We start from the raw sequence: 16,958 nt of genomic DNA, 5'->3' as shown, positions 1-16,958 counted from the left end.
CTGTATTGCCTAAAATAATTTATTGATTTGCTCAAAAAGAATATCTGAATAACTCGCAATGATTTGTTTATCATCTGCATGAAAATAAATCAGGCAGTGAACAGAACATCACATATTGCTTATTACTTTATTTTATAAATCTTTTGCTGAAATATTTTTAATTCCCTATTTAACATAATGAATAGAAAAACAGCGATCCATTGATTATGAGAAAAATGGTTCAGTATTTAATTAGGAACATTAAATACCAAAGCCTTAAATGTAATTGTCAGTATATTGAGTGCAAGCTATTCGTCTATACCTTATAAAATATAGAATTAATATTCTGTGGTATGCCTTTTTTATAAAAACATATTAATAAAGTTTTTACAATTTGAAATTGAGATCTTGAAGTTTGAACAACTATGTAATCTTAGTTATTTTCAGGGTTTCTTAGGTCTGCTTTTATGTTTTCTCCGATGAAGGAGATACTCCATTTGTTGCTGTTAGTGTCTTTCTTCTTACAGTGTTGTCCTTAAACATAAGAAGAAACAAAGTGGATGGTATGCTTAAACAGAACCTGACAAAAGGACTCACACAGGCACTTCAGGAGGCCTTCAACAGCAGTGGTGTGCACGCTCAGGTTAGCAACCTACTGCTGCATGATAGGGGCTGCAAGGGGCATGCTGCTTCAAAACAGCTACACAAAAACCATGTGTGCATAGGGGTGTCACCTGTTATGTTGCAGGAGCCAGTATTGTTTGAAATGACCAGGTTAATGTTTGGAACTATGTGAACTATAGTGAAATGCTTCACCCCCCCTGCCCAGGGCCGAAAAAAAAAAAAAACTTATGATCTCCCCCAGGAAGGTGGGAGGGACATCTTTTTTTTTATTTTGACGTTGATCCGTGTGTCTCTGGTACTTTAGATAAGATATCAGTATACGATGCAAATACATGCTAAACGGTTTCAAAAAAGTATAATATTTCCTTGTGTTTTAGCCTTTGGCCATTTTACACCCTTGGATATATGTTTTATTAATCATGTGGTGATTTAATATTAGGAGTAGTAAAATGGAGGTTCTGATAGTTGGAGACTGTATAGACAGTATAGTGTGGATGCCTTTGAGGGAGACTTGTATGGTGTGTTGGATGCTTAGTGCCCAGGATTCATTACTCCCTGAGAGAGTGGAAAGGTTCAGAACCAAGTGGATTCAAGTGGATGGTCCAAGTAGGAACATATGACAGGAAGGGGTAGGTCAATTGCTCATTGAAAACAAATTAAACAATGTAGCTTAAAAACCAAAAGCAGACTATCCATTTACATAATTCTGGTGGTCTTTTCAGGACATTTACTGCTATCACATGTTACTCCAGTGTTACTCCTTTTTGAGTTGTTCCTTCTGTGGGTCTGGGTACTGTCAAGGATTTTCAATGAGTTCAATTTTCTGAATGCAAGGAGCATTTAATCTTGGAAGTTTTCCATAAATTAATAATAAATGTCCTGGAGCTTACCCTATTGATCTGGAGGTTAAGTGAGCCGTAAAAAACCAAGCTGCTGTTTAAATTTCTTGCACATCCTGCAAGGTGTACCTTCGCCTCTCATTAGTAGTTTAAATATTAGATTATGATGGTCTTACCTTCAACCCTTGGTAAAGTACTGTCTTATTTAGGAAATCTTAGAAACCAGTAATTGACAGGCATAAGCACATTTAGAAATAAAAGTACATTTCAATAGGTAAGGTGATACGTTTGTCATATTTAATATCTGTAAGTTTCCCTTTTTCAAATGAATGAATGATGAGAATTCATAAATGAAGGATGAATGAATGTATCATTTCAAATTAGACAGCTGCCGTTTCACTTCAAGGTGAAATGAAATACAAGCTCTCAATACTGCATTCACTGGAAACAGAACTGAAAATGTAGATACTTATCATTATGCAAGCTCCTCTTACAGTTTCCTAACCAGAAGTGAATGCTTAATTGTTAGAAACTATTTCAGAATGTTACCAATGTAATATTAACCAAAATTATTTAGTTAATGCACAAACATAAGTTTAAGATTTTAGTTACTACAAGTGTTTGGAACTTCTTTCATGCATTGTTTTATTTTTGTGTCTTTTCCATATTTTTATTTTTTTTTTATGACCAAGGCTGTTGCATATCACATGTTCTAGTATAACACTGATTTCTGTTAATAGATGTTCTTCCTTCATGATCGGTTAATTGACACAATTGACTGAAATTGGTTTTTCAGACCACACTAAAAGGAAAGTCTGCAGATTGTGGGCATAGTATAAATGTTCCATATTGCAAGATATGGGCTTCCTTAAGTGAAACTATACATAATGAAATCTTCTTTTCCTTTTATTAGTTACCTTTCTCTCTCCCACAAAGTAAAAAAAGCATTTTGCAGATACGGGATGATCCTGTATTGCAGTGCTTTTTTTGAGCACTGTTAATTTGTAATCGGGGATATCCTTCTCACCCAGGCACAATGCAGTTCAGAGGAAGCATCTTCCACAACATGAATTCTTGTTTTTATATTAAGCATGTCTGAAATGGAACAAACTGTTACTGCAGTGCTTTCAATAAGTTGTTGTCTTAACCTTTATTTCCAGTTAGTCCAAGTAAGTGAACTTGGTTGTTTTGCAAAAATCCCTTTGTTTTTGAGGTCTTTGTGTCAGAACTATCTTTTACCCTGGATTGGAATTACTATTGTTCATCTTAAAGTGTGCATGTTTCTAAAATAGTTTAGCAGCAGGATAGTATTTAGTTTTTTTCTTTTAGTTCCGTTTGTAATTATCTATTTTATAATATTACAAATATATAATATTGACAATATTGACATTATAATATTATAAATATGTTCATAATATTTGCCTATGTTTCTATTAATTATAGGAAAACAATAAGATGTATTTTACATCTAAGTATCTCTGACAAATGTAATTATAGATCTTTTTGAGCTTGTCACAGCTTTGAGATTTGCAAATACCCCAGCGACCTAACTGGGGGCATTCAGAGCAAGAATCCTTCGTTCTCCTTGCAACTTCCAAAATTAAAAGAAATGTAAGAGATTAACAGCCCCAAGGTGAGCATCTGATGTATCTGTCTGTAATGCTCATCTTCATCAGATTCCTCTGTGTTTGAAATGGCTCTTGGCTGCCTTTCATTAATTTCTGCTGTCAGACAGTGAATCTGGAGCCAAAAAACGCTGTCCATCAGACCCCAAGTATAACGTCCGTGCCCAGAGGTAACTGACTGACAGCTCAGCAAATACAAAAAGCACTAGTAATGATATGATAGATATACAAAATTAATTGTATGTTATGGAACAGATAAATGTAGAAAAGCCCCTTTTCTGTTTTCTATGCAATAACAATAACCGTGTTTTACATATAATATAGTAGTGAAAATAAAAAGAATGAGTAGTGGAACATGCATACACATGTTTAAGCAGCCCTTCGAACCTGGTTGTTTAAAATAAACATGCACCATTTGCAAATACCTCTGAAGACACGAGACATATGAACCATTAATATAGCACATGTGCATCCTAAAAATGTAAAGACGACTGTTTCATTAATGAAGTCTTTTTATAAAGGAGCTTCTGATCTGATATGATTCTGAAATGATGTTGCTCTCTGCAGTACTGAGCAGTCACAAGTCCACAAAGCTCCGTCTTGTGCTTTCAGATTGAAAACCTGACCAGCGGTACGAATGTCACTGTTGGTTACTACGCTGCAAGTGGCAGCACTGTCTACATTGCATCTGTTGTTGTCAGTGCTCTGAATGCTTATGGGATCGACAGGATGATGACTGATATTAAGCAGAACGTGGCTGAGGTCCAGTCCATTCCCATTCCTGCTGCTCCCTGGATTCCCAGCCCTGCTATTTCTTTGCAGCTCAAAACAGGTAAGGACAAGACAGTCCCAACAGGAAATAAACAGGGAATCCCAGTCAAATCATCAGTCAGGCTTATTATCAAGTGTTTGCATACCCAGTAATTGCCTTGCTTAAAGATCATTAGACACTTAATGGTTCAATAATAAGTTAACTGAGGTACTAAATACACAGCAGAGAATTTCACTTGAAGTGCCATTTATTCTTTTTTGCTGACTGGATATAGGAAAATAATGAAGGTAAATAACAATGAACCCAGACATATTTTACATTAATAAATATGATCATGTCTAACCTGTTATTTTTTCTGATCCAGTCCTGAGGTTCGTAGGCCCCACAGACAATATAAATTCCTGCAGTTTCGTTCAGACTATGGAGCAGCGATTGCAGAATGCGTTCGCAGAAGCCGAGTCCAAAGTGTTGAATTCTCACAGCCGCCTCTCTGTTCAGGTGCAGTCATTTGCTTTCTCCAAGTTGATCGTTTGCAGAGCTTTTAAAATCTTCTTTTTCCGTGTTTCCATAGCTAGATATCTGCATTGAATGTGGACCTTATTCATGAGCCATCACAGAGTATGACACTGTTGCTGTCTGTACAGTTTTTAGATTTTTGTCATTGAACCACTTTTGGTCCTATTTGGAAGCTGTGGGCATCCTGCCCCTCGTTTATGTGCAACGTGTTGAGTGCTGACCTTTTTCTGAGCTGGGATTCATTCACTATATCTCAGGCATAATTCCAGCCCCAAAGCCACACAGCACCTTGTAGAACAGTAGTGAATTGCCTACACCCATAGGCTGGCCTGCTATCTCACAGAAATAATGCTCCAATTTTCTCCTAAGGGGTTACAGCACAGTAAAAACGAATCCTGATGTGGTTGAACATCAGTCTATTTCTTGGGAAATAAGCATCAATGGACCTTTAAAATCACCTGGTTTGGATTCCTGCCGTTTATGCTAACAAAATGATTAAGCATTAACATTAAGCTTCCACCTTATTTTCCATTAGCAATCTTATGGGTATAATAATAGTCATTACTACCGTAATTTTCCTTATGAGGTTTTTTAAAAAGTGGCTTAAACAGAGACTCTGAATTGAAACAGCCATTTGTGTCTGTCATTGTTGATTAGATCTTAAGCACAACTCAGTCAGCTGGATCTCCTGCTGTCTCTCTGATCTATGTGGTAAGGAACCAGAGTGTGGTTTTGAACGGAACCATTTCCAGCAACCTTCTCAATCAGCTCACTGCAGAACTGGTGGGGTATTACCTGTTCTTCCCACCTCTGATTATCGCTGAACGTAAGTGTCCCATTCAGGCTGCTGTGTTTGCTGTTCATGATGCATAGTTTTGTGTGCTGTGGTTTGGGGTGAACTACTAGTGACTGCTGTGTTTGAAAGAGTGTTACAGTTTGTGTTTGCATCCAGTGGGGGCAATGTGGATTCGTATAAAGTACCACAGAAAGACAAGTCTTTGAGTTGTGGTCTTGCATTCAAGCGTTCTGGTATAAATAAAATATTTCAGCAATATGAATTTCATTACTGCACTCCTACATCACTCTGCCAAAAGTGTCTTGGATTAACCAGTTTACTGCAGTAGCCAATTTAATAAAATATGATTTTCTTTGTGAACATTCTGAACTTGATATAACTCTCTTTCTGGAAGAATAATGTACGTTTATTAAAATGATCCTTTTACAGTTTTGTGTTGCTCTATGTATGTAAAATGAGGACTAAAATACATAAATTTCACAATGGCAATGAGGTTAAACAGCTGAATCTACTGGAATAATTTGGAGTAAAATTCACCTCGACCATTAGTTTAGCTGATGAAATTTCTTTTAGTTGGAAGTCAGTAAGTGCCTCACCGAGTCCTCAACATTGTCAGAAGAATTGTGATTAATAAAGCATGGCTCTGTTCAGGAAAAGTACTTTGTAGAGCAGAGTAAACATTTGTAGAGTAAACATTAATAGTAACCCTGGACAAGGGCATCTGTTCAGCAGCAACAATTGGTAGGACCATAGTTATCGAACAAAGAAATGGGCTGTGAAAGATGAGAGTATTTTTATGAAAGCTGTCGGTATGCTTATGAAAATCAATTATGCTGGTAAATAATTAAGAGTTTTCAGTGCCCAGTTGGCCTGAAGCCTTAGGTTTGGAAGCCAAGAAATCTTAAACAAGAGTAAGATTAATAATTAATAACATTGCAGAGAATTTCAGGAAATGCTGTGATCTTTTGTAATTTGTTCTTTAACTTGATTTTGATCTTAATTTAGATGTTATCAGTGCTGTTAGAGTACAAGACAAGTACAAGACATACAGTATGTGTACTCATGACACTGAAAAAGGAGTCCATGAAACTCTCTATTACTCTTCTATTACTAAAGTCACAAAATCATCCATGTGCCTAACATGCGTAAAGTAGAAATTCTTCTTATAGTACAGTTTGTAAAAATAGTTAAAATAATAAACAATAACCAAATATTTACCTTTTTTTCTTCTTTATTTAAAACAGAAAAAAACAACAAACAGAAAGAAACTATTTGGGTAGTTTCTAAGTAGCTTTATTTCCATAGAATTGTAAAAATGAATCATCGGTTTATGTTAATGTTTTAATGAATCTTTTTTTAAAAGGTAATTTGCATTTAATTATACCCTGATTTTAAAACACAAAATCCAACTTTTGAATGCAAACAATGTACTGATGTGATGGAATTAAGAGGAATTATTACCCATACCTAATGCTGCAGAGATTTATTAACCTAGTACATCAATGTGAAGACAAAGCCACCAAAGGGTTCTTTGCCAATTACATATAAATGCATAATTAAAAATGCTTTGAATGGTTTATTCTTGCTTTTTCAGCATTAGAGTACCACAATCTCAATACTTCCCAGTCGACAAGGGACTACTGGGTGATAACAGGTAATTTGGATTTTGGATTTGTAGTGAACATTCATTTTTTTTTTTATGTAGACTACTTTGTGCAGAGAAGCTTGTGATAACATGTGTGGAGCAAAAATGTTATCTTCTGCTGGCTATTTACTTTTCAGTTTTAGCTGACTGGAGCATCGTAAGATTAATTTCCTATTGTTTATTACTGTGATCAAATCACTAAATTGGCGAATTAGATTTAAATTTGTATTGTTCAGGACATTATAATCTAATCACTATATGTATTACCTAGTATTAGTAAAACAACCAGATTTCAACTAAAATGACTAAGGACGAAGCATGATTGTTTTAAGGAATGACAGCTAATCACTGACTCAACAGTAGCTCAGGATCCCCTTTAAAATATATTCAAAGCCAGATAAATGTTTTTATTAGTGAGTTTTTTTCCCAAGAGTTTTGTGGTTCCACCAGCCTCCTCCTCTCTCTCTGATTTCCAGTCATTCAGGATGTTGACAACTCCTCTCTGGAGGGGAATTATCAGAGCTTTGCCAGTCTAATGGAGCAGCGCTTGGCAGAGCTGTTCGTGATCGCTGGGCAGCAGGGAAGGAGATTCAGGAGAGCCACTACTGTGGGGAGCTACACTGTCCAGGTGACCAGTACATCATGGACAGTGATCTGAGCAGCTTCGCATGATGTCCAAATGGAGTACAGCACAGAATTGCAGATGAGATTGCAGATAAGATGTGATCGGAAGGATTATAATCAAGTTGGGAGTAAAATGAAGTATTTTCTTTAAGTTAGCGTGTTTCTTCAAGTTAACTCCTGTTACCTCAGAGATTCTCAAAGAAGCTTGCTTCCATAGAAGCCCAGATTATGGCTGCTCACATGATTCTTTGAAGAAAAAGCTTGTTGATCCTGCTTTCAAGATTATACTCTAGATATTTTTGAAACCAATAAAAGTGGGATTCCATTTTCTATTTCAGTATGTAGTAGATAGAAGTTTAAATACCATGCCTTTAACTGCCTTTACAGCATACACACCACAATGATTCAAGCTATGTTGTATTAGGAGTTTTACCTCCCTTGCACAACACCCTTTTTCTTAATTTGGAGGATTCATATATGAAGTAAATTTAAATTATTCTTTATTTTTAACTAAAAGTGACTGGATTTTACAAAAGAATCTAACACTCTATAATACCTTAATGAATTTAACTGACAAATTCCTGCTTTATTTTGTCTAGATGGTCAACATAAAGCGAATCCCAGGTCCAAAGAACCCAGCTGAGTTGATCTACTATGTTCTGTGGAATGGCTCCCCTTTGCTTGGAACCTCAGCCGCCAAAATTCTGAATACAGTGGACTCCCAGACCATGGCGTTAACTCTGGGTTACTTCGTGCAGCTCCAGGCTGAACGTATGAAATTTGCATCTGTAAATATTAAAACTCTGTTGGAGAAGATGGCATTTTATTACAGAATCGGTTCAGAAAAGAGGGCAAGAATATCAAGAAGATGATATGAAATACCATAAATAGTTGTAGATCACTTTGACAAAAACTTGTGCATGCAGCTTTTGGAAAATGCTCTTATTTTTCTTGCTTTGTTTTGTTTGTCATTGATATTTTTATTCTCCTGACAATGCTTTGAAAATGAAACTCCTTGAAGTTTAAAATAATGCTCGTTGCCAATGAGGGGGTGAAAAGACATCGCTGTTGTTTGCTGTTAACAAACCACAGACCATGCACTGCAGGTTCAAGAGAATTTGACATTGTCTCCTAGCAACATGAACATGCCTCTGTTTTTCTAAACACAGGGCAAAGGAGCAGTGTTAACATAGATCCTCTTAGAGACAGGAAAGGTAAAACCATTTCACCTGCTGTGTAGACAGGACACTCTCCACAGGAGAGGACTGATTTAGAGTTTTCAGAATGGGCTTCCAAAGCTCTTGCAAACAGCACTAGTTAGTCAGAGCATTACCGAGCTCCCGATGGTATTAAAGTTGTAGTCAAACATAAAATATTGCATCTTTTTGAAAAAGCCTGGAAAGCAGAAGTAAAAACAGTGCATGTGTATCCCGACATTTGCAATACTTCTGCTTAATATCTATGAGAACAAAATAGTTTAAAGTAACCTTAAATTCACCACCCCTTCTGCGCTTCAGGTATGCTTTTATTTGATTAATTCTGGGGCCGTTGTATTGAATTCACCTTTTCCTGTGAAATGCATGAGTGATTGCATCATGTCTTTCCACAAACACTGGAAACAACAAAATAGTTCTCCCAACGAACCTATCCAGATTGCACCCAAAAAATAACACCTGATATATTATGAACTGTGATGCTCACTGTGAGTTTTCTTATCAAGTGTCTTTTCTAAAAGGACCCTAATTCCTGTGAGCTGTGGAAGGAGTCACACTTGAATTGACCTGTGACTTTGTGTTTCACCAGCTGTGGTAAAGAACCCACCAAACAACTTGTGGATCATAGCTGCGGTCCTGGCTCCTATTGCAGTAGTCACCATCATCATCATCATCATCACCGCTGTCCTCTGCAGAAAGAACAAGAACGATTTCAAGGCCGATACGATGGGGAACATGCACCCACGTGCCAAGGTAAGCTTGCCTGCTTTGAACAGAACTCCATTTGCAAAATCTGTAAAGAACTGCTAAATTCTAATTCGATAGTATGGGATTTCTAGTGAAATGACAATTGCACAACCTTTAAATTGCTTGCAAATTTAAGTCATGTTCAAGTACGATAAGGCAGATTAAAAAAGATGGAAGCAGGTGATTGTTCTCTCACGTAGATAGCTGTTTAGGGTGTATTGAGGTGAGCTGATGGATGTGTATTTAGGAAAGGATGATAATACTTTGCTCAGCTACAGTAAACCTTAAGTCAGTTCATTCAATTGGTTAAAAAAATCTGTGAATATACTGTATCACCAATAAGTGAAATCAATATCATTTTGTAGTTTTTAGTTCTGAGTGAAGATGTATAAATAGTCTTAAGTGTTTCTTTGCTCTGTTTCAAACCTCTATGCTCTCAACAATATTTGGCAGTAAATGAATCTCTGAATATATAGGGCAACATTTTAGCCTGTAGAATACTATACATATTCAGACGTTTATTATTAGAAATTCCATAAAGCTTCCAATGACGATCTTTTGATTTGGATCAAAGTAAGATATGAAGCTGTTAAATGTACCAAAGAAAATTTGCAATTTATTATATAATTCTTTAGTTAATGGAAGTTTATCATATACATATCAAAAAATGAGTGGACAGCAGTACAATTAACACATTATTGTAGTGGCATTCTAAAGGTTTGGTTTGAAAGAGAGTACCAAATAGTCTTTATATTTCTGTGTTTCCTCATTAAATGGAAATTCCTCATGTTTGTGTAGCCTTGCACTGCACATAGTATAGACCGTAAAAATGAGGTCAGATTTGTTTCACACTGTGAAGAAAATTAGGTTAGCAGACTTAAGGAAAATAAATCTAATGTATACAGTGCCTTGTACAGAGAATGTATATGTAATTTTGCTCCAGAATGCTCCAGAAAAACATTATATTTTACGTCTTGAATTGAGTGTGTCCTTTGGCCATCTGTATTATCTTCAAGTACAGCACTTATGTGTTAATGTAAGGAATAGATGTGCTGACACAGTTTCAAGAAGTAGTCTCCTAGGCATTCACAAAGGTGTCCCCATCTTTTGTCACTGATGATTTTTTATATAAAGAGAAAAACATCAAACTACACCCTGTATTGTGAAGGCTTTTAGAATATGAACATAGAAATACATTGTCATGAAAATGAAATAAAAGGACAGTTTACAGAATTTACACAAGGTGAAGGCCTTGTCTCCTGTATGTTGTTGCTATAAGGGAGAGTAACAAGCAGACAAGCAGCTGCATTGCTGTAGAGGCCACAAGGGAGGTGAAATTATCCCATTTACGGCATTTCATTATCTGTGAAGTAGGGACAGACAGTACAGAGGTGAAAGATCAGTAATTATGGTATAATTACATATATATACTGTACATTTATAATCTTATTTATATACAACAACCAAAAATAATAGCTTTTTTGGTAGTCCGGTGAAAATGATCAGACATTAGCGTGATTAGACCTAAGAAAAATTTCACTATATCCAGAATATGTCTGTATCCTTTTATTTTATTATGATCCCCCTTCTGGGTCATAGTGCTAGAATTCCCAGCTGTGCAGTATCCTTGGTGTTTCTACAATTCATAGCGGATGAGCAGGTCAGTTTGTTCTCTCATTGTTGATGCAGCGTCTTTATTTTTGTGTAGCAAGAGCTGTCTGGTAGAATATCACCCTTCCAGAATACAGGAACAGAATACTGAGCTGACTTGTGCTGGTAATTAAGGACTTTGTGGTCTACTACAGTCAAAACATGGAAGGAAAAAATCATTTTTCCTGTTTAAAAATGCAAAGCAGTAGTATCCAGTGTGTTTAAAAATAGCATTTCAATTTTTAATGTGATTTAGCTAGGGCAGCAGTAAGCATAATAGGTTTTCAAAATATCTATATCATGCCTTAATTTGTCTTTTGAGTTCAAGTCTAATTTTACAGGCTGTGGAAGACAGAGACAGAACTGTTTTTTGCATTACAATTTGTTTATGTAAATATGTAATTCAGTATTGTTTCAATAACTGTATAATGATATAATTCCCCCATGCAACTGCAAGAAAACAATTTTAGAATGCAAATCTTAAAAGCTATTGAGAAGTATTTTTTAAATTTAAAGTTTTTTAAATCCATTGAAGACATGTACAATTTTACATGCATGGAAATTCTTTTTTTTCTAGTTATCTTTAAAGGGACTGATGTCTTTTATAGACTACATTCCACAAGTTGGCTTTTTAGCAACCCGGAATCATATTTAGGAATATGAATTGAATTTTTTGTGTTCTAAATAGTCTTATTCAAGACAGTAGAAATAAACACGTCACAAAACAATTTGTAGCTGTGACATTTTTTTTTGTGATTCCGAATTGGAAAAATGCTGGTATCTTTTTTTGCCCTGCATGACTGCAAATACGCATCTTTGGAGAATTATGGAATGTACATACAGAAGTCTCTTGAGAAACTGCAGTTTACTCCCCTCTACTGACATATTATACTCACCTTTCTGCTGTATTTGTTTTATAAGCATTAGACAGGATTTCACTCACAGGAGGATGTTGCTTAGGAGTCCAATGTGATATTATATTGTGACCCAGCATATCTTATTTGTAGAAATCTTACTCTTTCACATTATCTTGAAATCACAGTATTCAAAAAAGCACTGACTGTAGATTTAAGAGCTGTTTTTGTTCTTGCAGGCAAACTGTAACCACATTCTTCTGTCATAAGTTATATATGTGCAATTAAATTAACCATATCAAAACAATTCTCTATTTAGTGATATACTTCACTATGCTCAGTTTAATTTTGTTGTGATTTAATTAGCAGAGTGCTTGATTTGACTTTGGCTTGGAGAACAACAGCAGAACATGTACAGCACAGATGTGTGTATCCACCACTGCTAGTTCTTACAACACCTCTCAGTGCTGTTACCTGTTGCACATAAGTGGCATATAAGACATTTTAAAAACACAAAGAAGGTGATGATTTTTTTGGCTTTATTTGTTTCTCTGACATGTTGGAGTGAACAAGAAACATTCATAGTTATTTTGTAAATTATACACGCTTGTGTGGCATAATGACGTTTCCTAAAGGCCTTTGACTTATTTGGTTCACATTCGATTTGCTTTAATTCATAATTCCTTATTACAACAGCACTACGTGGATGTCTTCATTTTTTCCCTGCTAATGTCTATGAAGAGGAACTAGAGAAATTTACCAGCTGATTCACTGTTGGAAGATACAGTATACCCCTCTTAACAGAAAAGCACCTTTTAGATTTGGTACCAATATTTGATTGTAATATTATGTTAACCTCAATCCTTATTTTTCTTTGCAGCCAGTGCAGGGGTTCGATTATGCAAAGCAACATCTTGGGCAGCAAGGTGGCGAAGAGGAAGCACTTCCTGTGACCCAGGAAACAGTGGTGTTGCCTCTGCCAGTCAGGGATGCACCCCTGTCCCAGGAAAGAGGGATCTCACATGATGGAAGCACCACGAAAAAGACCCTGTCCAGTGACATGCGGAAGAGGTAAGAGCAGTTGGCAAAAAGGCTCACAGTCGTGTGTGAGGAGTCTTCCCCGCTTCAGGGAACAAACATCTTACGATATATGTTTCTGCTTCACTTGTCCCTCAACACCTGACGTCTTTGCAGGGGTTTATTGGTGACGCTTGTGACAGGTGTAAAAACGTGCTCTCCTGCACATCTTTCAGTTCAAGCTTGAGCAATAACCATTAAGCACAGAGTTTGGAGGAGCACCTGGTGGTGTCCTCATCTCTGAATTGCCATCTGAATTGCATTGTTTTCCCAACTACTTCAGCCATCCTTACCAATTGGGTACTTTCCCCCCCCACCTTTTCCTCTGTCCTCCATTAACTGGGTCTGGGATATTTTGCAGTGTCTCAAATTGGAAAAAATCAATTCGCAATTCAAAAGTACTACTTTGCAACTATTTTTACCCTTTCTAATCCACCCCCCTCTATCCTTTCTCTTACTTTCTATTCTTCTTTTTAAACTCCTTCATTAACACTTATTTCAGTACTTATCCTGTTGCCTATTCTAAAATTGGGATATAATATTGTGTTGATTTTTATTTTTTACTAATTTAACTAATTTGACCAATTTAAGGTATTTTAGGATCACCTTCTGCACACTTGGAAACCCAATAATAAAGACATTTCTCATTTGATATCAGGGGTCTCACTCCTTTTTTAGTTTTCGCAAGACATACAACTTATTGTACAACAAGTTATTTATCTGGTCCTCATCTATAGTTTAGCATAACAATACTAAACATCCTCACTTGTTTTTTCTTGTTAAAGGACTACTGTTATATGTTTCTTTAGAAAATGTGAAATGTGTGTTTTAGAGTAAAGAAAAGTTTTAGTAGTTTAAAAATTAATTATGTAAACGTAGCAAAAGTGACTGGATTCACACTTTATGTACTTCTAAGTAATTGGTTTATTAATATTTTTCAACAATTTGGCTTATACAAGCCTCAATCAGGGCATCAGGACATTTCTCTTTTTTCGTCAAATGAATTATGCATTAAAATACACTTAGAGGCACAGTAAGTTGTAAACACAGAGTATTTTAACTTTAAGCTGCTTGATAATCTTTTTAGGTCTGCAGACCTCTAGGCTGGGTTAGAATCCTGTATCTCTTTGAAACAGATACCATGTGTTGTTATGTCAGAACAAAATATGCCTAATTAAATTCTCCTCTGTATGTATAGATAAAACTTCATTTGCATTGTACAGGTTTATAGGGAAACATTATCCAGTACGTAACACCTCATTTACTATATCAGGAAGAGACAGCTGTGCTTTTCTGAGGATTAACATGAAAAACTGAAATAAACCTCCAAATTCTGTTTCAACTGTGCATATAGTAAGTTAAAACCATTAAGCATAATTAACAAAAAAGGGGGATATACAATTGAGAATGATAATGGCACAGTTTGTATGATGGCCATGGAATTGATTCTGTATTTTATTCAACCATGAAAGTGTCTTTCAAAATATGTTCTAGGCCATATGTTCTAGGCCATGTGTATTGCAGGTTAAATCCCAAAGTCCAGATATTACTCGCTTGAATAAGTGATGGATTAATGTATATATCATTTATAAGTTTCTGTATTTCTGTAGATTGATTAACCTCTTCTAATGCTAAGTCAGAATTTAATTGGCTGTTGTTTGGTTACCAGATGGCATTGATTTTTAAGTGTTGTTTATGAATTATCAACCAACAAAAACTGAGTGAGAAATTACATCAAAAAAACTACCTCAGGCTTTCCTCTGAGACTTTTCCTCACTCTCTGTGGAAAGATTTGTTTAAGAATTGTAATAGATGAGTAGCTTCTGTTGTTTCTCATAGCTCAATTATGGTGTCTACAGTTTGTCAGCATTTTTAGAATAAAAGCTTAAATGGTACTAACGTACCAATCTAAAATAGAAATTATTTTATCATTAGACACTAATGGTGTTATTTGTTAATAAAAATAAGTACCAATTGCTTTCTTATTTTTTCTTGCCCAGAATGCAATTTGCATTGATCATTGGAGTGAGACACATTCTCTCTATATCAGTGGAAATAAACAGCTACCTCAGCATTATACAGTCTTGAAGATCATTGCTTCCTTTGAGACACAACTGATAAACATGAAAAATGAAACATTAGGGGTATAAACTAATATATGGCAAAATATTCAGTTATTTTGTTTGCCACAAAAGGTATGTCTGATTAGGCCAACAGCTATGTTATCACATTCCAACCTTAAAACTGTCAAAGAAATTAAATATTTATTTACTGTACCACAATAGTAAGCAGCTTGTTGTTTTTTCAGTACTGCAGTTTTACCTACAGTACTTGTTCACAATTAAAGGTCCAGAAAAAAAACCTGCAGTTTTTGTCATGATCATGTTGTTGGTTTTACTTTTTTATTTCATGTAAAAAGCTGAAAACACCTTCAGTGGGAAAAGGACAAATACAGTATGTTGTTGTGACATTGTTTTATACCACTGGGACTTGTGGGTAATGTGGAGAATTTCATTGTATACCTTTGTATATAATCTTTGAAATATAGGTGCTGATTATAAGAGCCAAACAATGCATATATTCATAGCTACAATTCATATTCTTGTTTAGCTACTGCCAGTGAAACAGACACACATATCAAAATCTGTTAATATTTTAAATGACTAGGTTCTGGTGATTTGATCTCTGGTGTTAGCTGTCTGAAATGAATCATTTAGCATTAGAGATAAAACTGTCTAAGCACCGCAATAATTTACCGTTTTGTTCTTTAACCATAATAACAAAAACTGCTCTATACACAAACAGGACTCTAAACAATTTCATGTTCGTGCTGCTTGTAGGTGTTCAAATCATTCTTCTTTACGAGTCGTATTTCTTAAAGTTAAGAAATACGACTCATAGCAGCTGCTGGTATATTGCCTGGCAAAGGTAAACTGAAGTTCTGTAGATTTGAAGGATAACTGCTGTGAATAACAATAATCTTAGAAGGTAAAGTGTGAATTTCTTAAATAAGGAAATTATTTAATTAAATAAGGAAAAATCAGAGTACTGTATTCATAAAGTATGGAAGGCTATTGTTCTGTGCCTCAGGATTTATGTTGCTAAGCGCTAAAGGTGCTTTCCCCCAGCAAACGTTGTTAGTACAGGTATCCATTAGGGTGTTAGAAGGTCATTGAGGTAACCATTAACTGTGGGTAATATGTAAAAGAACTTACAGTCTTTTTGTTGCTATGGTTACTTTGCAGCAGGCTGCCTAGTGAAGATGGCTCTCTCATCAGTAACGAATCAGGAAAGCTCAACTCCAGTAGAGGCTCTGTGCTGAAAGTAACAGCACAGCAGAAAATGACAAAAGAGGAGGCAAAAAAAAGGAACGGTAAGAAGGAAGTTAAAAAAGATCTGCATTGAAAAAAATGTCAGGGATAGAGTAATGTGCAGCATATTGTCTTCAATCATTGTTATAGCACGCCCTCTTTAATAACACAAGATTATAGCTAGAGTGCAATCCTACCAAACCTAACTCATAGCTCATATCTGCACTTGGACTGCTAGTTAACTGTATCTCTTTGTAGGCATTCATCTACTGTATCTGTTAAGCAGTTATCTTGTGATTTATAACATAGGATAATACTGTGGCCTGACAAATTGTGCTAGCTTGCTTTTGGCACTGTATCCCGTATGTCACCATAACCTGTAAAAACCTCCAAGACAGCAGAAAGAAACATGGTATGCTTTATCTGTTTTTTGTATCACACTTAATACAAGGAGAAAGGTCAGCTTTCATTAAACATTCATGCTTATGAACATAACAGATGGCAGGGAAATGAAATTTCATGCTTTGTAAATGTTTCACATGGTGGAAAATTTTAGGCACAACATGCAAATTAATATGGACTCACACTGGGTGCTTATGTCTATATTTTGAACATGAGTCAGTTTAAAAGCCCTTGATATTGATTGCTTCTGCAGAGTCCATGCCTTCTAATTGCATATTCAGTC

At 35.7% G+C, this 16,958-nt stretch overlaps 1 protein-coding gene across 6 annotated transcripts in view; it reads left to right on the top strand.

The window, feature by feature from the left end:
- Window positions 1-16,958, top strand: part of kiaa1549la (KIAA1549-like a) — a 55,704-nt gene that overhangs the window by 26,420 nt on the left and 12,326 nt on the right. For all 6 annotated transcript variants that reach the window (XM_088611116.1, XM_088611114.1, XM_088611112.1 and 3 more), the window contains 10 exons: window positions 507-622; window positions 3,680-3,899; window positions 4,204-4,337; window positions 5,013-5,181; window positions 6,746-6,805; window positions 7,273-7,424; window positions 8,020-8,191; window positions 9,224-9,387; window positions 12,766-12,956; window positions 16,208-16,335. In XM_088611116.1, coding sequence (XP_088467242.1) covers window positions 507-622; window positions 3,680-3,899; window positions 4,204-4,337; window positions 5,013-5,181; window positions 6,746-6,805; window positions 7,273-7,424; window positions 8,020-8,191; window positions 9,224-9,387; window positions 12,766-12,956; window positions 16,208-16,335 — 1,506 coding nt within the window. The remainder of the gene's footprint in view (window positions 1-506; window positions 623-3,679; window positions 3,900-4,203; window positions 4,338-5,012; window positions 5,182-6,745; window positions 6,806-7,272; window positions 7,425-8,019; window positions 8,192-9,223; window positions 9,388-12,765; window positions 12,957-16,207; window positions 16,336-16,958) is intronic.

Source organism: Lepisosteus platostomus, chromosome 18, assembly GCF_059453375.1.
Source record: "Lepisosteus platostomus isolate fLepPlt1 chromosome 18, fLepPlt1.hap1, whole genome shotgun sequence".
Classification (NCBI taxonomy): Eukaryota; Metazoa; Chordata; class Actinopteri; order Semionotiformes; family Lepisosteidae; genus Lepisosteus; species Lepisosteus platostomus.
This window is presented reverse-complemented; position numbering and strand designations above follow the sequence as displayed.